This window comes from Bufo bufo, chromosome 5 (genome assembly GCF_905171765.1).
Source record: "Bufo bufo chromosome 5, aBufBuf1.1, whole genome shotgun sequence".
Classification (NCBI taxonomy): domain Eukaryota; kingdom Metazoa; phylum Chordata; class Amphibia; order Anura; family Bufonidae; genus Bufo; species Bufo bufo.
The window spans coordinates 434,605,097-434,627,493 of NC_053393.1; the positions used below are offsets into that span (position 1 = coordinate 434,605,097).

General features: G+C 41.4%; 1 protein-coding gene across 1 annotated transcript in view; it reads left to right on the forward strand.

The window, feature by feature from the left end:
• The window catches only part of CTDP1 (CTD phosphatase subunit 1), an 83,836-nt gene that overhangs the window by 50,275 nt on the left and 11,164 nt on the right, over nucleotides 1-22,397 (forward strand). The window contains exons 10-12 of the mRNA XM_040433499.1: nucleotides 131-355; nucleotides 2,746-2,914; nucleotides 17,797-17,966. Coding sequence (XP_040289433.1) covers nucleotides 131-355; nucleotides 2,746-2,914; nucleotides 17,797-17,966 — 564 coding nt within the window. The remainder of the gene's footprint in view (nucleotides 1-130; nucleotides 356-2,745; nucleotides 2,915-17,796; nucleotides 17,967-22,397) is intronic.

Genomic DNA, 22,397 nt, shown 5'->3' on the forward strand with positions numbered 1-22,397 from the left:
GAGGCTTCAGTTCGCCTGTGCATCAGGGAATTGTGTGGATGGCACTATTGCCCAGGTCACTCCTTTTGCTAGAGGATTTGTTTCTTATATATATCTTTTTAATCTCTGCCTTTTTGTTTTTTCCATACAGAGCCATTAGTCCAGCCACCTTTCCAGATATTCTTAGCGCTTTTCAAACTCCACTCTTTCACCCAACCCCAATCCATCCGAAGACACAACCAGGTCCAGAAGTGCGGCAGTATGACCCAGTAACTGGCAAACTCATCAGGAAAGCTTCACAAAGTTCCAGTCATCCCCCATATATACAGGCACCTTTTTCTTCGCTAAATGTCCATGGAGAGCATTCATCCTTCAGGTATATGAAACCGTAAGGCAGCGCCACAGTTAACGCATAATGGCGTCCCATTTATTGGGGGGGGGGGGGGGTCTGCTTTCTTCTTTTCTGCACATTTGCAAAACATGTCATTTAATAAACATTGTTAATTAAAAGATGTATTCATTGTGTGCTGTTTATATGGAATTGTTTCATGCAGGCCATGCGTTTGGGTGTTTGATCTGGTTTGTGTTAATAGTGAATCAACTAAACAAGAAAATAATATTTTTGTCCTTTTTAAGAAATCTTTCTTGACATAGTAATTCAAATAATTCACGGGCAGACATGAGAAAATTGCTGGTAAAACCTACCTTTTTGTAGAGCTTTTCTCATCAGTCGTAGTGTGAATATGAAGTTTTATTCTGCTTCTGCGAGTGCCCAGGAGGCAAGGCTTCACGGAGTAATGGTCACTTCACATCCCCTCCCCTCTGTTTTGAGTGACATCTGTAGCATCCAACCAGGAGACCAGTGCATCTGCCACTCAGAGGGCAGGTACTGTGAAGGGCAGAGAGATTCACAGTAAAGCTCCACCTCCTGGGCACTCGCAGGCGCAGAATGTGGCAGAATAAAACACCTTCACACGACTCCTGAGTAGTTTTCCTGACCTCTGCTGCTCCTGTCAGCAGTTTAGCATAGTTAAAGCTGCTGGCAGACTCCCTGAAAGGTAGATTAAACAAACTAAGCTTTTAAATTACATTTTTGTGTGTTTTTTGTTTAATCCTGTTGAAGGCTATTTGGTGAGTCGCAGTCATTATTCCCTATATGCGTCAAAAGTGTAACCACCAATCAGAATTTGTGCTGTAGTAGCATGGTCACATGGTCACTAAATATTTTGTTCTTTTACCACTATTTTATAACTGAGTTATCCAGGAATGGATAATGATGACTTATCCTCAGGATAGGTCATCATCATTACATCAGCGGGGTCTGAGTCTCGGCACCCCCGCAATTGGCTGTTTCAGGGAGCTGCCGCGCTCACCGGACCTCTTGTGAGCTCAGCAGTGTTGAGCGAATCGAGCTTCGGATCCGAAGTCGATTCCCTCAAAACTTCATTTTAATGCTGTATGGAGGATCTATACAGCATTAAAATGTATGGACTCCCGCGAACTGAAATTTAGTTATCACCGAAGTCTCGCAAATCACTTCGGCATTCGATTTTTAAACTTGAAATCCATTTTAAAACAGGAATGCGAAGTCGGCTTCAGTACCGGCTGGTACCTCCGGTACTAAAGCCGACTTCGGATCCAAGTTTTAAAGTGGTTTTCAAGTTCACAAATCAAATCCCGAAGTTATTCACCGAAATCCCGCGAGACTTCGTTGATAACGAATTTCCTTCACCTGAGGCCATACGTATGAATACTGTACAAAGATGGATCTCTACAGCATTTAGAGCGAATTGACTACTGATCTTGGATCCAAAGCTCGATTTGCTCAACACAGCAGCGGACATTGTATAGGGGATGAGCTGCAACTAGGCCTAGGAAGATGCAGCAGTGCTCACGGAGCGCCAGCCTCGTCTGTCAGCTGATCCAGGGGGTCCAGGATGTCGGACCCCCATCGATCTGAAAGGTCATCAATATTAATTATCGGATAACCCCTTTAAGTCACTGGGTGGGTCAGTTAGACATAAATGAAATATTACCATTTGTTCTTGTGCTTCTACACTGCTAACTAACCATCAGGAGTTTGTGACACTTCGCTTTTTGGTATTGTATTTGTACCTTAGGGTATGTTCACACACAAACCTGTGGCTTTCTAAAAAAAAAAAATGGCTGTCTGCATGGGACACTTAGCATGCAAATTGCCACCTGTGCAGGATTTAAAGTTGTAAAACAGCTGGGAGAGCCTGTGGAGGATCCGCTTTCCTTGATGGTCTTGCCGGGGTGAGGGGGGGTCAGCCACTGCAATGGACAGATTATGAATGTCCATCCGTGTAATCCAGCCGCCAGAACAGGAGATCTTTGTGGAACCTAAGAGTGATATTTGCTAAGGTAAAGGAAAAGGTTTGTCTTGGGATTTTTCAGTTTGTCAAAGTGAAATGAAGAATTATTTCAGGGTTTTTATGGTTTTTCACCTCCTTTTTCTAAAATATGTTTAGCAAATCAAGTGCGAAGAAAAAAAAAAAAAATCTGCGCAATGAAAAACCATAACTGAAACTACCAAAATAAATCTAACCAGACACGTGATGCAGAGGTGAAGGGTCATGTTTGATTTTTCAGCCCTTTGTCAAGTGTCACAGTACGTGTCCTGCGAGCATGACCATTTGGCACAACCCCCCTTTTTTTTTATCCTACAGGTGAAACGCATACAGTGTGTTGAGATTACGGCATGCAGCATCTTGTCTAAATCTGAGAATATGTTTCTGTTGACAGAGTAGTTCAGCCTCATGAAGAGCAAATGTTTGATGATGAAGAGTTGCCTACGGAGAGTACCGAGGAGGAGCAGTCTGGCCCTGCCCGGAGAAAGCGCCAGCCGAGCATGTCTGAATCTATGCCTTTGTATACTCTTTGTAAAGAGGACCTGGAGAGCATGGACAGAGAGGTAAGCCCAATCGTTAACATGATACCTATCTAAAAGTGTGTCTTAGTGGATTGGCAATCTGTACCTCAGCAAAAGTTATATTAAAATATTCAATCCATTCATAAAATGACAATGTCTTGCACTAAATCAACCCTTTCCACCACTTTTATCTTTGTCTTGTGCCAAATCAAGCTCTTGTTCTTGGGCAGCCATAAAAAATTGCTAGAGAAGAACTATCGATTTTTATACAAATCAAATTCTATAAAAAAAAAAACAGCCTCGTTGAGCAGCAAGGGGCTGGCCCTGCTTTGGTAGAGGCCGGCGCCTCTTCATAACTTAGGCGGATCCACTGCCAGATATAGGGGTTCATTAAAGTCGGCGGTTTAGCTAAATAAATGACCCCCTAAATTCTAGATGTCCATGCTGCTTTTTGCTGCAATTTTATTGCCACAAGTTCTGGTTAGTGCTGACGCTATATTATTAATAGCGAGGGGATACCGCCTATACATTTCTGTCCGATAGTTGGTGCCTAATCTCCCTGCCCCGAAGAATGCTAGCACATCATAGGGAGAACAAAAGCAAAGTAGGGTGTAATGGGTTTTGGTTCTGGCGTATAGTTGCCCACCACCCTCCTTTCCAGGATTGATATAATAAAGGACAATTCTGTTTTCTCGATGCCATCATATAGTTAGTAATTCATTTCTGGATGCAATTTCACCATTTGTGTTGAGACTTCCATGAGAATACAAACTAGATAGCTGACATTTTTATGTGTTGTACGCTTACTTTTTCTGGAAGGTAAGTATTGATGTGTGTGTCATGAGACATTGGGAGTCGTGCTTATTAATTTGTGTGAGTAATTCTGCCTGTCTTATATTGATTTGCACCGTTGCACTCAATCTTTACTTAACTACCAGCAATGGAAGGGAACGCGACCTGAACAATCTGTGGTAGGTGAAACTGCCCAGACTAATTACAGTCTCAACCACTCCAAAGTGAGAAGTTATTTCAGATGAAATGTTAATTCAAGTGTACTGTCCAGTGCACCGAACACTAATTCCTAAATCTCTGTTTCTCCTCCACTGTGCTGAAGAAAAACGCAACTTTTTTTGTGATAGAATGTAAATTATTGTGATTTTTCATCTTTTGTATGTATAGTACCATATAAAATATACATATTAATATCCACATTGTTTTGACAATTTGGTTTTGATCTCTTATGTTTTTGTCCCTTGTCAGGAGATAGTTCTCACTTCTTTCCCCTTACAGTCACATTAAAATTGGAAAACCCTCCCAAAAATGTCACTTTTTTTATTGTGGATTTTGAATTTGTGTGAAGTAAATATAGTTGGCACACAACTCGGGGGACACAAGTTAATTTCTAACCCCTTAGTAAATAACAAATTTTAGCCTTAAGGACCAGTAACATTTTTTTCCCCCTCTGTGTTACGGCGCTCATAATTTATTTCTTAAGTTTAGCTGTATGAGACCTTGAATTTTTAGGAACCATTTTGGGGTTCATATACTGTATTAAATAACTTTTATTATTTTATTTTTAGGAGGAAATATAAAAAAAATGCAAATTTATTATTATTTTGTTGGATTTATTTTTATGGCATTCACGGTTTGTTATAAATAACATAACTTTCTTCTGTGGGTCATTCCGATTATAATGTTGCCAATTTTATATCATTTTTTGAATTATTTTTTTCCTCCCTGCAACCAGTCAGCTCCTCCAGGCTTTAAATCTGTGTGTGTTGGGCTGGGAATCTTGTTTTTAAGCTAACAATTTAAGCCTTAAAACAAAATTAGAATCACATGATTACTTTCAGCTGCTATCACTCCAGACACTTTTTCTAACACCTATATCTCCCAAAGGAGAGGAGTTGTGACCACAATATAGTTACAGGTAGTCTGAGATATTTCATCATTTGTTCAGGCTGCTGGTAATTATCCCCAATAGCAAGGATGCTCAACCTGCGGCCCTCCAGATGTTGTAAAACTACAACTCCCATCATGCCCTGCTGTAGGCTGTCCAGGCATGCTGGGAGTTGTCGTTTTGCAACAGCTGGAGGGCCGCAGGTTGAGCATCGCTGCCCTATAGGTACTGATGTGCATATAATTTTGGTGTTCCTGATTGGTGGACCACGTTAATGTTAGACCTGTGTTTCGAGGATTCTTTGATTTTACTTTGTCAACTTAAGGCCTCTTGCACACGAACGTTTTTTCAGTTTACGTTCCGTTTTTTGCGTTCCGTATACGTTTCAATGGATCCGCAAAAAAAATGGTAGGTACTCCGTATGCCTTCCGTTTCCGTATTTCTGTTTTTCCATTCCGTTCCAAGATAGAACATGTCCTATTATTGTCCGCATAACGGACAAGGATAGTACTGTTCTATCAGGGACCAGCTGTTCCGTTCCGCAAAAAAACCTGAATGCACACAGAGGTCATCCGTATTTTTTTGCGGAGCGCAAAATACTGAAAAAGCCATACGGTCGTGTGCAAGAGGCCTAAGGTGCATTTAGACTAGTAATACAGAATTTTGAAATCCTTTTTTTTACCTGAAAAGATGAGTCATTGCTTTATGAATTATTATACACTGCTCAAAAAAATAAAGGGAACAAAAAGATAACACAACCTAGATCTGAGTTAATTAAATATTCTTCTGAAATACTTTGTTCTTTACATAGTTGAATGTGCTGACAACAAAATCACACAAAAATTTAAAAATGGAAATCAAATTTTTCAACCCATGGAGGTCTGGATTTGGAGTCACACTCAAAATTAAAGTGAAAAAACACACTACAGGCTGATCCAACTTTGATGTAATGTCCTTAAAACAAGTCAAAATGAGGCTCAGTATGTGTGTGGCCTCCACGTTCCTGTATGACCTCCCTACAACGCCTGTGCATGATCCTGATGAGGTGGCGGACGGTCTCCTGAGGGATCTCCTCCCAGACCTGGACTAAAGCATCTGCCAACTCCTGGACAGTCTGTGGTGCAACGTGACGTTGGTGGATAGAGCGAGACATGATGTCCCAGATGTGCTCAATTGGATTCAGGTCTGGGGAACGGGCGGGCCAGTCCATAGCATCAATGCCTTCGTCTTGCAGGAACTGCTGACACACTCCAGCCACATGAGGTCTAGCATTGTCTTGCATTAGGAGGAACCCAGGGTCAACCGCACCAGCATATGGTCTCAAAAGGGGTCTGAGGATCTCATCTCGGTACCTAATGGCAGTCAGGCTACCTCTGGCGAGCACATGGAGGGCTGTGCGGCCCTCCAAAGAAATGCCACCCCACACCATTACTGACCCAATGCCAAACCGGTCATGCTGGAGGATGTTGCAGGCAGCAGAACGTTCTCGACGGCGTCTCCAGACTCTGTCACGTCTGTCAGATGTGCTCAGTGTGAACCTGCTTTCATCTGTGAAGAGCACAGGGCACCAGTGGCGAATTTGCCAATCTTGGTGTTCTCTGGCAAATGCCAAACGTCCTGCACGGTGTTGGGCTGTAAGCACAACCCCCACCTATGGACGTCGGGCCCTCCTATCACCCTCATGGAGTCTGTTTCTGACCGTTTGAGCAGACACATGCACATTTGTGGCCTGCTGGAGGTCATTTTGCAGGGCTCTGGCAGTGCTCCTCCTTTTCCTCCTTGCACAAAGGCGGAGGTAGCGGTCCTGCTGCTGGGTTGTTGCCCTCCTACGGCCTCCTCCACGTCTCCTGATGTACTGGGCTGTCTCCTGGTAGCGCCTCCATGCTCTGGACACTACGCTGACAGACACAGCAAACCTCCTTGCCACAGCTCGCTTTGATGTGCCATCCTGGATAAGCTGCACTACCTGAGCCACTTGTGTGGGTTGTAGACTCCGTCTCATGCTACCACTAGAGTGAAAGCACCGCCAGCATTCAAAAGTGACCAAAACATCAGCCAGGAAGCATAGGAACTGAGAAGTGGTCTGTGGTCACCACCTGCAGAACCACTCCTTTATTGGGGGTGTCTTGCTAATTGCCTAGAATTTCCACCTGTTGTCTATCCCATTTTCACAACAGCATGTGAAATTAATTGTCACTCAGTGTTGCTTCCTAAGTGGACAGTTTGATTTCACAGAAGTGTGATTGACTTGGAGTTACATTGTGTTGTTTAAGTGTTCCCTTTATTTTTTTGAGCAGTGTATATCCATATTGCCATTAAACAGATCAAATAGCAATGTATTCTGTGTTCTTTGCATATGGTTTTTAGAAGGCAAAATTGTATTATAAATGATTCATGTTGCCTGCTAACGAGTATTGTGACCCATGAGATGATAACATTAGCCAAAATTACATTTCAACAAGCTGTGAAAGAAAATCTAGTGAGGGTTGTTCCATGTCTTAAAATGGGACAGTTATTTTTAGCATAGACTTTCATCAGATATTGCATTTTGGCTAACACTTTTATTATAAATGTGAGTACATGTTTATGTGAGTCAGAATCCTTATTGGCAAATTACGGTGGCTGACGATAAACTGCATTAAATAGTTGGCATCAGGCTGTCAAAATTAAATGCACGTTTTTATTCCAATTTGTTAAACTGAGTTACTGTATTAAGAGTGTGCCTCCTCTGTCCCCAGCCAGTAAGAGTCCAGTCATATTTGGGAGTGTTGCTATGGTACTTTATATGCAAACCTTATGTTTCCTGCTGATAAATTGCATTAAAAGCTATGGACATTTACAGTGATTTTTTTATTCTGTTCATTTGTTTCTAAATAGTCTTAAAATTGTCCTACCATTGTATTGCTGTAGAGTCTGTGCAGTTCCTTCATATAGCTAGCTTTGCTTCTTCTTGCATAGATCTTGTTAGTAATCTGCTGTGTGGGTACTTTGTTCTCTATCCCTTCTTGTCTCATTGTTGAAAGTGGCAGCAACGAGAGGAAGGAGGTTATACAAGGCAGATCAGACTATTCAGAAGAATCATCGCATCCAAGTCTTGAGAAAAGTAAGGTCATACAGGCTGTACTAACCCATAATCTAGATGGGGAAAAGAGCATTCACAGTATGCGGGTGGGTGGGTGTGAATCCTACATTCTGTGGCCCTGTTTAGAGAGAGAGGAGAGAACATGCAGGGGAGAGAGCAGGAAATTGGAGCCATCAACTTCCATTTGTCAGTACAAGGGAGAGGAGACCCTCATGAGCAGAAGGGGGGATCGGCCCAGGAATGTGCGGATTCATGAGCTAGTGGACGCAATCGTATCCTTGGCACAAAGACATCACCTCCTGAAACTAGGAGCAGATTCCAAACTGCATACGATAGGCTCACAATGTCAATGGTATTAGATAAGCATCTAGCCCTTTTTTTCAGAAGCGATGTATGTTTGTATCTGCTAGTATTTGTAAAGTACCTGGTAGCCTACTTAAAGGGGTATTCCGGTTTTGCAATTTTCAGTGTCCATTAACAGAAAACAATGCATTATCGCTTACAAATAGTGATTGTTTATCTGTAAGGCCTCTTTTCCTGCACTCCATACTCGCAGGCCGTTTACCACAGTGTTGGTTCTCTATTCTGATGACATCACATCTACATCTGAGGTGTGACAAGGCTTGTAAGGATCTGCCCTTTAGACATGACCTCATCAGGGACCTTGCCTCTCAGGGTGGTGGTCTGCTCATTCTCCTGGACATTCTATGCTGTTCACCAATCACCATATTGTATGGGTTATTATGATTACAGGGATATCAAATGCTGTTCTGGGTTATTTAATTCAAAAACAGCAATACTATCAGACACCTAAAAATCCCATCTTTCCAACAGACCTCTTCTATGGAGGAGTGGGTAAGGTAGCTGTTTATCGTACAGAAGGTCTGAGGGTCAAACCTCCCTGAGACCTGTAAAATAATCTTTATTGTAAAGGTTATGGCAGAAAATTAGAATTTTTAGTTTTACAGCTTTTTTTCTTTTATCGTCAAGCCCCTTTCACAAGCCCGCGTCACTGCAGTTTCTGTTTTGCGGATCTGCAAAACACAGGCACCAGCGTTGTGCACCTCACATCGCGCTGCGGACCCCTTGACTTCATGTGAACAAAGATAGAACATGTCCTAGGTTTCGCGGCAGAGGACAGGGCCGGGCAGCATGGAGAGTAGCGAAGCATAGACTGCTGACCGTGGGCTTTTTGGCATACTGTCTATGTCCCCTGGATTGCTCTACCAGGGAAACCCGGTCTAACCAGTATCAAACAGATTTCATTTTTAGAGATTCCGAATCCCAGTACATGACCGTAATACTAATTTGGTCTGTTATTCCCAGTTTTATCCCATTTAATGTAGATACAGTGATACAAGTACTGTGGCCTGGGTACATTTATCAGTACGTTCTTTCCTGTGCTGCCAGCTCATCAAGGTCTTTTTGTAATAGTTTGCAATCGAGCAGAGTTTTAAAGTATCCTACAGAGTTTTGTATCAGCAAAAATGGGAGTCATTAATAAAAGAACTGCTCCCAACACAGATCCTTGCTGACTTTATGCTGTGATTTTGTACCACTTAAGCTGCCTTTTAACAGTTCTTTACCCACGTCCGTACGTGGCTCCCTAGTCCCTGCATTTGTATCTTCTGTACAAGGTGCTTTTGTGGTACACTAACAAATGCTGTTGCAAAATCCGGATAGATTTTATCAGCAGCATTAGTAACGTAACATACCACATTTGCAATTTCTTTATAGAAACCAATCTTATTGTTGGGCACAACCTGTTTTTCATGGATCAGTTCTTGTTGTCAGTATATTCACCACTATATACTTTTGCAGTTCATCTCTTTGAGTGCCTTCAAATATTTTACATACCGCTGATGTCAAAAGTACCGTTTACGCTTTAATATGTTGGAACAACATCAGGCGTCCTGTGGCGCTGTATGTGTTACACAAGAGTCCATGCAGAAAGCGATGTACCTGTTCCTCGGTTACCACGATCGCTTTTCTTAGTGCATATCTGTATTTGTTCTTTTGTTAAAGGGGTTGTCCAGTTCCCTGTATTGAGATCTATCCTCAGTATAGGTCATCAAGATCAGATTGGTTTGGGATCCGGGTCCTGGCACCCCAGCCGATCAGTTGTTTGAGGAGAATGAAGCGCCTGTGCGAGCACTGCCTTCTCTTTACCTGCTTGCCATCAACATTGCAGTAGCAAGCAGGTGTAATTTCAGCTCCATTCACTTCAAGCAGGCGCCATCTTCAAAGACCCGATATCTGCCATACATGTACGGCGGATGTCGGGCAGGGGCTAAAGGGATATTCCAGTTGTGACAAGTCAGTATGCCCTATCCTATTAGATTGGTGGGAACCCTACTGCCAGGTTGGATATGTATGCTGCTGCTCCATTCTTCTCTATGGAACTTGCAGAAATAGCTGAACACTGAGACCCCAGCGGTGTTACTCCCAGTGATCTAATAGTTAACCCCTATTTTGTTGATAGATCACTTGCCTCAACCGGAATACCCCTTTAAGTAATTTTGTTTCCTATTGAAGTTATTGGTGACTAGATCTCTGTGGTCTCTAAGACTGGAGATTTCAGAACTCTTATTTATAATTTAGATTCGTACCTAAATGCCCTAAACCTTTTGGTTTCGATGTTAAAAAGCTTGCCACCATCAAATTTTAGTCACTCTTCTAATTGGGAATATTGAATCTAGAAGACTATCCATGTCGGAGAGAAACTCTGTTTTAATTTTCATTAGAAGTTCTACTCGTGAATCCTTTCCGAAGTTCCTTCCCTGTAGTTGTACGGCTGTTCTGTCAAAAGCAGCGGAGGCAAACTGCTGAGTGACAGAATTTCCTGGCCTCTGTAATTCTGCAACTTTCTATAATGTAGGAGCTGCCGTACATGCCAGTTACATTCCTGAGAAAGTAATTGTTCGGAGAATGAAAGGAAAAATTGATGTGTATATGCCTATGATTTTCAGCAATTAGCCTTCACAATTTTAATGTTCCCCTACTTTAGAAAGCTGAGCCCTTCGGGCTTAATGTTGTTGTTGTTTTTTTTTTTTATGTTTTTTTCCTCTTTATGATTTCCGGGTACTTTTATCTGCCGGTCTTGACAGCTCACCTAGGTGTTCTGCACAAAGAGTCCACAGCAGGGGCGCCTTCTGCTCTGGGTGTACAGTACAGAACATTTGACCACGCATAGAGTGGGTAATAATGAGAACTACTTATGTGCCCCGTGGTGGCACTTTTGAGTGCCTACATTTGTACTGGGCCTAAAAATAGCTGAATAACCGAGGAACAGCATGTTTCATTTTAAAACATAACCTTGTTATTGAAGTTGGTTTACAGTATTTTAATGCTTTCACAAAATAATTAATGGCTTTTATGCTGCTTTCTCCTCTCTGCAGTTTTACACCCACCATCTCATTTGGTAACGTTTATCTTTATATATATGTATGTGTTTCACCCTGCGTGAAAATGTGAGTATGCTGAGGTTTTATGATACGTGCTAAAAATAGGTCTCTAAAATGTATGAAAAAAAAAGGAAAATCTACGCCCACATTTGAATGGTGAATCGAGTAATTAAACATCAGTTTTACCTAATGAACATGAATGTACGGTACGTCGCTGAGAAATAGGTTGGCGCCATATAAATGAAAAAAATATAAATAAAAAATGTAATAACATTTTTTTTCTATTTCATTTTTTTTTCTTTCAAAAGTAAAGGCTACTTTACAATGGCCAATTGTCAAGACAGCACCTTGATCTCAGAGGCCATGTCTGTAAATCAGGAGAGGATTAAAGGGGTGTCCGACCCCCTTCCCTCCCCAATATTAGTGAGCACCAGCAAAGCTTCTCCATTCCATCGATGAGGCACCAATCCCCGTTAAGACTCCAGTCACATGCGTCTCTGGGGCACTTCACTGCTGAGGCCAATCAATGGCCACAGCTGTCAACATGATTGTGGATGTGATATCATCAAATCCACTTGACTAGGGACCTGAAACAGCGGGTATGGGAATATAAAAAAAATAAAAAATTCTCCATTGTTTTAACGTCCTTTGGAAGGAAGGGGACGTAAGAAAACCCCTTTAGCTGTTGAAGGCACGATTGGCAAGTGTAGACGCTCATTTTTGTATGACTAAGTGATACCTGGTGCATCACTTTTATGTGAGTGTTCACAAGACAGCAATAACGCCCACAACGACACTTCAACAAATGTTGGGAACCATTAATAAAGAACAAGGGAGCCGATACTGTCAAGTCAACATTTTAAAGCGGGCTCTGTGAGCTTGTAGCAGTGGCTTTTGAGGAAACTGAAAGCACCTGACCCATTGGACACTCTACAATATAAGTAACATATCTTTTTTCAGCCTTATAAACTATGTCCATCCAGTTCAGCCTGTTATCCTGCAAGTTGATCCAGAGGAAGACAAAAAAAAAAAAAGACCCTGTGTGGTAGAAGCCAATTTTCCTTCCCGACTCCAATCAGTATTGTAATAACTCCCTGTATCAACGACCCCTCTCTAGTAACTATAACATGTAATATTATTACACTCCAGAAATACATCCAGGCCCCTTTTGAATTCCTTTATTGTACTCACCATCACCACCTCCTCAGGCAGAGAGTCCCATAGTCTCACTACTCTTACTGTAAAGAATCCTCTTCTATGTTTGTGTACAAACCTTCTTTCCTCCAGACACAGAGGATGTCCCCTCGTCACAGTCCTTGGGATAAATAGATGATGGGAGAGATCTCTGTACTGACCCCTGATATATTTATACATAGTAATTAGATCTCCCCTCAGTCTTTTTTCTAAAGTGAATAACCCTAATGTTGATAATCTCAGGGTACTGTAGTTGCCTCATTCCAGTTATTACTTTAGTTGCCCTCCTCTGGACCCTCTCCAGCTCTGCTATGTCTGCCTTGTTCACAGGAGCCCAGAACTGTATACAGTACTCCATGTGTGGTATGACTAGCAATTTTGTAAAGTGGTAGGACTATGTTCTTATGACGGGCATCTATGCCCCTTTTGATGCAACCCATTATCTTATTGGCCTTGGCAGCAGCTGCCTGACACGGTTTTTTGCAGCTTAGTTTGCTGTTTTTTTAAAAATCCTCTTCTATGTTTGTGTACAAACCTTCTTCTTTCATCCAGACGCAGATAATGTCCTCTCATAACAGTCCTGGGTATAAATAGATGGTGGGAGAGTTCTCTGTACTGTCCCCTGATATATTTATACATAGTTATTAGAAATAACCCTAATTTTGATAATCTTTCAGGGTACTGTAGTACACCCATTCCAGTTATTACTTTAGTTGCCCTCCTCTGGACCCTCTCCAGCTCTGCTATGTCTGCCTTGTTTACAGAAGCCCAGAACTGTACACAGTACTCCATGTATGGTCTGACTAGTGATTTTTAAAGTGGTAGGACTCTGTTCTCATCACGGGCATCTATGCCCCTTTTGATGCAACCCATTTATCTTATTGGCTTTGGCAGCAGCTGCCTGACACTGGTTTCTACAGCTTAGTTTGCTGTTCACCAAAATTCCTAAGTCCTTTTCCATGTCAGTGTTACCCGGTGATTTACCATTTAGTATGTACTGGTGACATGTATTTTTCCTTCCCATGTGCATAACCTTACATTTGTGGAATATGTTTTGACCCTTTTGGTGAAGACCATATAGGAGATTTACGAAGCAAAATTCACCAGAATTCTGCATTAATTGCACCAGAAAGTATCAAGTACACATTGTGCGCCAGATTTGTTATGCGTTTTAGACATCTTTGCATCTTCCAAGACCATTTTGAAAAGTGTCTAATAAAAGGGTCATAGCCAAGATTTCTAAAATGTGCCTGATTTTATTAATGATGTGCAAAATACTGGTGTAAAGTAAGCCAGCCAAGAGGTAGGGAAGAAAGTGTCTAACGTGTCTACTAAGGTGCTCCAAATTTCACATTAAGAAATATGCCACAGTTTTTCATAACTCATTTTTCTGCCATGTTTGGTTTGATAAATGTGTCCCATATTTCATGTCTTGTCAAAAAGCCTACCTTGGAAAGTAATATATGTGCATATACCTGCATACAAATTTACAAATTGCAGTTTCATTTTCATTGTGCAGCAAATTCTTTATCTGCTGCTGTTTTTTTTTATCTCATAATTTACATATTAAAAGGATCTACTCTGCAGCGTGAGCTGAAATCTTTACTTTTGTAATCGGTGTATTTAACAGTAATATATACCAATACCTGTCTGTATGCTTTATGAGAAGTGATGATGGTGTCATATTATGATGTTAAATAGGTTTTCAATGAATTCAGTTTATATTCATAGCACCATCTTAAATCAGAATTGTAGCTATAATTACTTTAACATAAGAGCGTAACGTACTGTTTTAAAGGTCACCTGCATGTTAAAGAATATAGGAAATTCAGCTTTGCATCTCAATACTAACACATTAGCATTGCCATGTGCACTTACATACCAGAGTTTTGTGGATTTGCAGATTTACAGTGATCCCTCAAGATACAATGGCTTCAGAATACAATATTTTTCAACATACAATGGTCTTTCCTGGGCCATCGTAACTTGAAACTAGACTGAACATACAATGTCTCCGACTCAGATCCCACCAATCAACATGTCTATTTCTCTAGTAAAACGCCTGTATTGGGTATATAGTAGCTCCTCTTTACAGTAAAGTGTGGTACATCTCCTTTACTGCCCTCTGTCTGTGCCCGGAGGAGCTGCTCCATTTTAGTTTTCTGCTACACTGTGTGCTATAAAGGACCCTGAAGAAGCTCCAGTCCTTATCATACAGAGTCATTTACAGCTTCCAGTATCTATTGGTGACTGTTATATGTAAGGACTTGCTTTATCTGTCTTAAGGTACCTTTTACACCAGCCGATTATCGTTAAATCATGCGAGCCATCTAAAAGTAATGAACAAGCGAGCAATCGACGACAAACTGTAAATTTCTCGCTGGTTCAATCGTTTTGTAAGCCTAAGAGGAACCAGTTTGTCTGTACCGATCATTTTACTGCAGTTATCTGCGTATCATTGCAGACCGCATTAGAATGACAGATATCACCTAGGTATAGATAACACAGGATCCACCACCCACAATAGGTGATATCATAGTTTACCTACTCCCTCCGGGCCTCTGCTCAGGTCACAGAGAAGGCCTAGAAAACTCCCATAAAAGTCCAGTGAGGTCCCCTCTCGTCCATTGTGTCTATAACCTATGGTGGCTGTAAACCATATCTGCTGTTAAGAACAGCTCGGGCAAGATGGCTGTCCCCATAATCCTTTTTAGAAAATAGAAGAAAAATAGGCAAGCAGAAAATAAAAACAAATTGGAAACTGGTGACTATTAGTCACTATCTTGTTTTAACTGTCAGAAAAATGTTTTAGTCACATATCTGAAACGATCCACCAATGCCTTATGTGAAAGTAAGAATGGATGTATTTAGAGGGGTATTACATTTAGAGCACATTATTCCAACCGCTCATGAGAATGGTGGTCCCATTATCCCGTATGAATGGAGTAGCCTTCGTGGATGAGCAGTACTACTTCATTCAAACTCTAGGACTGCCAGAGATTGGATACTACACTCGGCTTTGAGATCAACGGCGTAGCTATGCTTATGATTGACCTGGCGCTCCATTCCCACTTGTAGATACATGGCTCACCAGATCTATATCTGTTATCCAGAACCATTGATGCACACATTTGAATTTAGTCCGTTAAAGAAAGCACAGTGTAAGAATAAAATGTTCCAATCTTTCCAGCTTCACCTCTGCGAATGTGAAAACCCAACTGAGATGATTGTCTTTTCTTACAGCGGGGTGCTGAACAACTTATTACACGCATTCTTGCAAAGGTTTGATTAGTCAGATATATACGGATGGGTGTTCTCATTAAATCGAAAAGACAAATTGCAGTCCTGAGCATAAAATATGCATATTCTGGCTTTATATTTTTCCTGAGTGTATTCTTTAGAAAACCATTGAAAGTATTTATCCAGCTTACATTTTGCTGCTACAGTTACGTATGTTTAGAGAGGGTTTATCACCAGGAAATCTACAGCTAAACCAGGTATAGTGTGTCTTGTATGGATAGCTCTTCTAATTTTAACTTGCACTTGCTGATCTGCTGCTTCCTTCTGGAAAAAAAGCTTATTATTATTATTATTATTTTTTTTTTTTACAAAAGAGAAATGAGGATTAAAAATAGGGAACAATCTGCGGGAGGAGGAGTAATCGGGCAGGGAGGACCAAGAAGAGTGAGGAGAGAGCAACCTGTAGAAGAGAAGTAAGGAGGGGGAACAACTTGCACGAGGAAAAAAGAGTGAGCAGACAGGAGGGCCCAGGAAGAGGAGTGAGCGACCTGTACATGTAGAGCAGAAATAGGGAGAAACTAGACGGAAGAGTAATCAACCTGTAAAGACGGGGAGCAGTCTGCGGGAGGAGGAGTGATCGGTCAGGGAGAACCCAGGAGGAGGAGGAGACAACAACATGTAGAGGAGACATAAGCGAGCAGGGGGGAGAGCGACCTATGGAAGAGGAGAAGGGCAAGCTGAGAGAGTGACTACAGAAAAAGGAGGAGTGAGCAGGGCTGCGGGTCATGTAAAAGAAGGAGGAGTGAGCGGAAGGGTCACATGCAGAGGAGAAATAAGGAGTAAGCAGGGGAGTAGGCTTTGGGAGGGAGTAACCTGTCGAAGACAAGAGGGGACACGGATCAGCAGTTTGAGCTGTTCAGCAGCATTCTCAATGGATGAACAGAGAAAAGGCTGTTTTTGATACATATGCAAATCTGCTGTTAAGTGCAAAGTGGACAGGCCCAAGCCGCCTGCTTCCTCTGTCAGCTCTTCCCTCTCCTTGTTTGACACGGCCAGGTTCTTGCATATGATCACATTGGGAGCATTAGGTCCTGCTGCCTCCAGTGCGGAGCAAGTGTTTCCACATGTGCCTGTGGTAACGTTATCTGTTAGGCATTATAGGTACTGGGGCACTAAGGGGGCCAAAATATATACTGGGGTACTGTGGAGGCATTTTATATACTAGGGGCATTTTGGGGGCAGTTATAACTACTGGGGGAATTATGGGGGGGCACTATATATACTGAGGGCACTGTGGGATTGCATAATATATACTGACGCTTTAAAGAAAAGCCAATTAAATTAATCCAGAAAACGGATGCTCTTAAATGGACAGTTTTTTACTATTTTTTATTTTATTTATTTATTTTTTTTCTTCAACTGGTGAGACTCCCTTTAGGCTATTTTCACACTAGGGTTTTTTGCGGACCCGTCACGGATCTGCAAAAACGCTTTTGTTACAATAATACAACCGCATGCATCTGTCATGAACAGATCCGGTTGTATTATGTCTTCTATAGCCACAACGGATCCGTCTTGAACACCATTGAAAGTCAATGGGGGATGGATCCTTTTTCTATTGTGTCAGAGAAAACTGATCCTTCCCCATTAACTTACATTGTGTGCCAGGACGGATCAGTTTGGCTCAGTTTAGTCAAGCGGACACCAAAACGCTGCAAGCAGCGTTTTGGTGTCCGCCTCCAGAACGGAATGGTGACTGAATGGAGGCAAACTGATGCATTCTGAGCGGATCCTTTTCCAATCAGAATGCATTAGGGGAAAAACTGATCTGTTTTGTGAAAGCCCTGAATGGATCTCACAAACGGAAAGCAAAAACGCAAGTGTGAAAGTAGCCTTAAATGGTTTGATGACGTGCAAACTAGCAACTAGTTTGTATTTTGTACTGCTGACTGTTCTGTTGGAAAATTGTGTTGTGTGAAATGGTAGGAGTCCAATCCAAGAACAGGAAGTTACTCGCGCCATGTCACTGTTGGGTCCTTTTGGTTTTTTTTTTCTTTGAGAGGCAGGCTTGGTTATAATCCTCTTTAAAAACTTTGTTTTTCAGGTTGATGACATTTTGGGGGAAGGCAGTGATGACAGTGATAGTGAGAAAAAGAAGTCTGTAAAGGTCAAAAAAATGCCAAATACAACACAGAAGAGCTCTGAGAAAATCCCAGAATCCAGAACCGAATCGTCTTCATCTAGTGAACAGAGCCTCTCTGATGGCACGCCACGGTGAGTGTACTAACTTGGCGCCGGGCGTTTTACAATTTGGATAATGTATGAATAACTCCTTTTGTAGATTCATATGTATATATTCATAATCTGTAGGAAGTGGGAGTAGAGTTGTGAGATACATGCATTTACAGATCAACAAACATGGCACAAACTCAAATAGTGCACATGGTACACATACATCTCTGTTCACAGAAACAATATGGTTTTACATGGCAGCAGGCAGAACTTCCAATGTTTTTACAAAAAGTGAAACTGTAACTTCATATGTGTACATGAGTTTTTAGGAAATAATGAATGGGTATGTAGAAATCTGTTCTTTTAGTCTACTTTTTGAGTATATTGGCTATATCTTTTAAAAGAGATTGTTTCATGTCAATCCCCTTTAAAAGGGAAACTGCCACAATGAGTTAATATATTTTGTCTACTTTGCCTGCCAAGCATTTTGGGCACAAGGATGCATTTTTCCTGCTTTTTTTTCGGTGAAAATACTTGTTGCTTCCAAAGTTACATGATGTAAACTTTTATATTTGTTTGTGTGTTCATGGGGTCTGTTTGCCAGCAAGTAATTAACAAAAGTGGAACATATCTGCAGTGTTCCAGCTGTACTCTTTGGGGCCTTTCTCTAGCAGTCTGAGTTCATCCAAACAGCATATGAATGTGTTTAATCAATAAAGTAATTACAGTAGATGTGAAACGGTATAAAACTATCAAATGAATAATAAATACATTAGAGGATCAGTCATACATAAACTGCAACTAACATTCAAATGCCATAAAGTGATTGTAAATGCACATATATGTAAATCCACGCATACAGTGCCTTGAAAAAGTATTCGTACCCCTTGTACTGTTCCACATTTTTTCACGTTACGCTCACAAACTTAAATGAATTTTATTGGAACTTTGTCATAAACCAACACAAAGTAGCAAGTACGTGTGAAGTGAAAAGAAAATGATACATAGTTTAGCGTGCATTTGTATTCAGCCCCCCTGAGTCAATACTTTGAAGGACAACCTTTTGCTGCAATTACAGCTGCAAGTCTTTTCAGGTACGACGGGTGTTCAACAAATTATCTACCCCAGCATGTTCCGTCAGTGTTAGTTGAGGTTGGCTGTGCAGGTTGAGATGTCTGGACATGCAACACACACACAGTAGCAGTTCAGTCTGATGAAAGCACTGGAAGTGACAGGATGGCAAGTGCAGTACAGTGCGGATCTACAAAGAAAGAGAGGGATTTGGAGCTTCGTTCTGTGATTAAATTCCTTACAAAGGTAGAAAAGAAGCCGAAAGAAATCCATAAAATGATGATTGCTGTATATGGTGATGATACACCCTCCTACTACAAAGTAAAATTTTGGGCCAAGCAGTTTAAATTGGGTAGGGAATCAATTTAAGATGACCCCTGTTCAGGACGAATCATCTTTAGAGGAAATAGGCGGTAAAGTGGAGGCCATGATTTTGGAAGATCGTCGGGTCAAAGTCAGTATTATAGCTCATGAATTAGGCAATTCAGTTGGCACAGTTTCCAGTATAATTCATTATGCTTTAATATCAAAGGTCAGTTCCTGGTGGGTGCCACGAGTGTTGATGCCTGAGCAAAAAAACTTGCCGCCAGCAATTTAGCCAAGAGAATTTAGATATGGTTAGAGAAAATCCAGGCGACTTCTATTCTCAAATTATTATGTGTAAAGAAACATGGCTCCACTATCATGATCCTGAGACCAAACTAGAGTCCATGCAATGGAAGCACAAGATATCACCAACTCTAAAGAAATTTTGTGTGCAGCAATCATCGGGAAAGATTATGGCAACAGTTTTTGGGCTACAGAAGGCATTTTATTACTGGCATTCATGCGACACAAGACAACAATTACTGGAGACACAATGAAGGCATTATGTGAGGCAATCAAAGAGAAACGCCATGAGAAGTTGTTTGCAGGTGTGTTGCTGCTTCACGACCATGCGTCAGTCTCGCAAATCACAAACTGCTATCGGAGAATGTGGCTTCATGGAGCTTAACCATCCACCCTACAGACCTGACTCCCAGTGATTACTTTCTCTTTCAGAACCTGAAGAAATTTTAGCATGGGCAACAATTTCCTAATAATACTGCAGTCAAGAGGCGGTAACAAGGTTCCTGCAGCAGGAAGAAGTCTCCTTCTATTCTGAGGGCATCCGATCAATGGAGGCAAAGTGGAATAAGTGTTTTGAAGTCAAGGGGGATTACATTAATAAGTAGCAAGTTCAATTTTCTTAGAAAATGTTTTCATGTTCAGGTAGATAACTTATTGAACACCCCTCGTATGTCTCTACCAGCTTTGCGCATCTAGTTGCCCTTTTATTCTTTGCAAAATAGCTCAAGCTCCATCACTCTAACACATGGATATGTTTATCTAAACCACTCCATTGTAACTCTAGCTATATGTTTAGGTTTGTTGTCCTGCTGGAAAGTGAACCTCTGGCCCACTCAAGTAATTTGCAGCCTCTACCAGGTTTTCCTCCAGGATTGCCCTGTATTTAGTTCCATTCATCTTCCCATCAACTTACCTGTCTCTGCTAAAGAAAAGCATCCCCACAGCATGATGCTGCCACCACCATGTTTTACAGTAGGGATGGTGTGTTCATGATGATGTGCAGTGTTAGTTTTCCGCCACACATAGCGCTTTCATTTTAGGCCAAAAAGTTCAACTTTGGTCTCATCTGACTAGAGCACCTTCTTCCACATGTTTGCTGTGTCTCCTACATGGCTTGTGGCAAACTGCAAATTGGACTTCTTATGGCTTGCTTTCAGAACTGCTTTCCTCCTGTCACTGTTCCATAAAAGACAGATTTGTGGAGTACATGACTAATATTTGTCCTATGGACCGATTATCCCACCTGAGCTGTGGATCTCTGCAGCTCCTCCAGAGTGACCATGGGTCTTTTGGCTGCCTCTTCTATTTAATGCTCTTCTTGCCTTGGCTGTCAGTTTAGGTAGATGGACATTTCTTGGTAGGTTTTCAGTTGTGCTATACTCCTTCCATTTTCGGTTGATGGGTTGAGCAGTGCACCATGAGATGTTCAGAGCTTGGGATTTTTTTAATAACTTTTATGCCTGACCTGTCTGGTGTGTTCCTTGGTTTTCATGATGCTGTCACTAATGGTCTCTAACAAACCTCTGAGGTCTTCACAGAACATCTGTAGTTATACTGAGAATAAATTACACAAAGGTGGACGCCATATACTAATTAGGTGACTTCTCAAGGCAATTGATCACACAGAATTTTATTTAGGGGTATCAGAGTACGAGGGGAATACAAATGCACACCACACATTTTTACTTATTAAACATTTTTAAAAGCATGTATCATTTTCACTTCACACATACTTGCTACTTTGTATTGGTCTAACACATAAAATCCCAATAAAATATATGTTTTAAGTTTGTGGGTGTAATGTGGAAACGTTTAAGAAGTAGGAATACTTTTTCCAAACACTCTAGTAATTAGATGTTAAGATTTCTGGGGAATACTCGCTGGGGAGTTTAGAACAGAAGCAGTGGTATTGCAGTTACTCTTTGTGTACCAAACTATTTATTTCTCTGGCACAAGGCCGTAAGTGTTTTGTGATCCGCAAAACACAGATCCCGGCTGTGAGCATGCTGCCACTTCCGCGTGCTGTCCACATCTTTTGCGGCCCCATTAAAAAAAAATGCAGATCAGATGCAGACTGAAACGACTGTCATGTGCATGAAGCCTTACTCCATTTCGGATATAGGCATGCCAGTGCCAAGTCCTTGCTTGCATACTGAATACCTAAGGCCATGTTACAACTGACTAGTGATGTAAGCAATTTAATGGCAGAAACACAGCTCCTGCCATTTGCTCCATTCTCTCGATCAGCCCCGAATTTAAGCCTACCAGCCAGGCCATCCATCTGATATCACCACCAACTGGATAAGGAAAAACTGTGGCTGCACATCAAGTGGAGGTGCCATATAGGAGGTGTATGCTCAAGACCTTGATGCCGCTAAAAATGACCATGTATTGAAAAGAGCAGAGGACCAGATGCCATCCTGCAGTAGAAGTTGCAGCTGCTGCTGTTGTTTCCAACTTGTGGAGACTTTTCTGCCTCTTGAATTAGTGTATGTTCTGGATGTCCACAAGCATTCTTGATTTTCACTTGTAGAGAGAGAATCCTTCTGTTTTCTTTGGATTGCTTTTTGATGAATATGTGTTTTGAGGCCATGAAGTGATAGTTTAATTAGAAGTACCAGTTGTGGCTCATTACACAAGAGGTAACAGAGTACAGTCTGCAGCATTACTTCTTCTTGGTCTATCGCTGTAATTTCTCCCGAATCGCTTGCGTCTTTGGAACAGATCCAGTTTTCTTTGAGCTGCAAACATATTTTATTGTAGGGATGGATGTGAAAGAATCAGGAGTTAGAA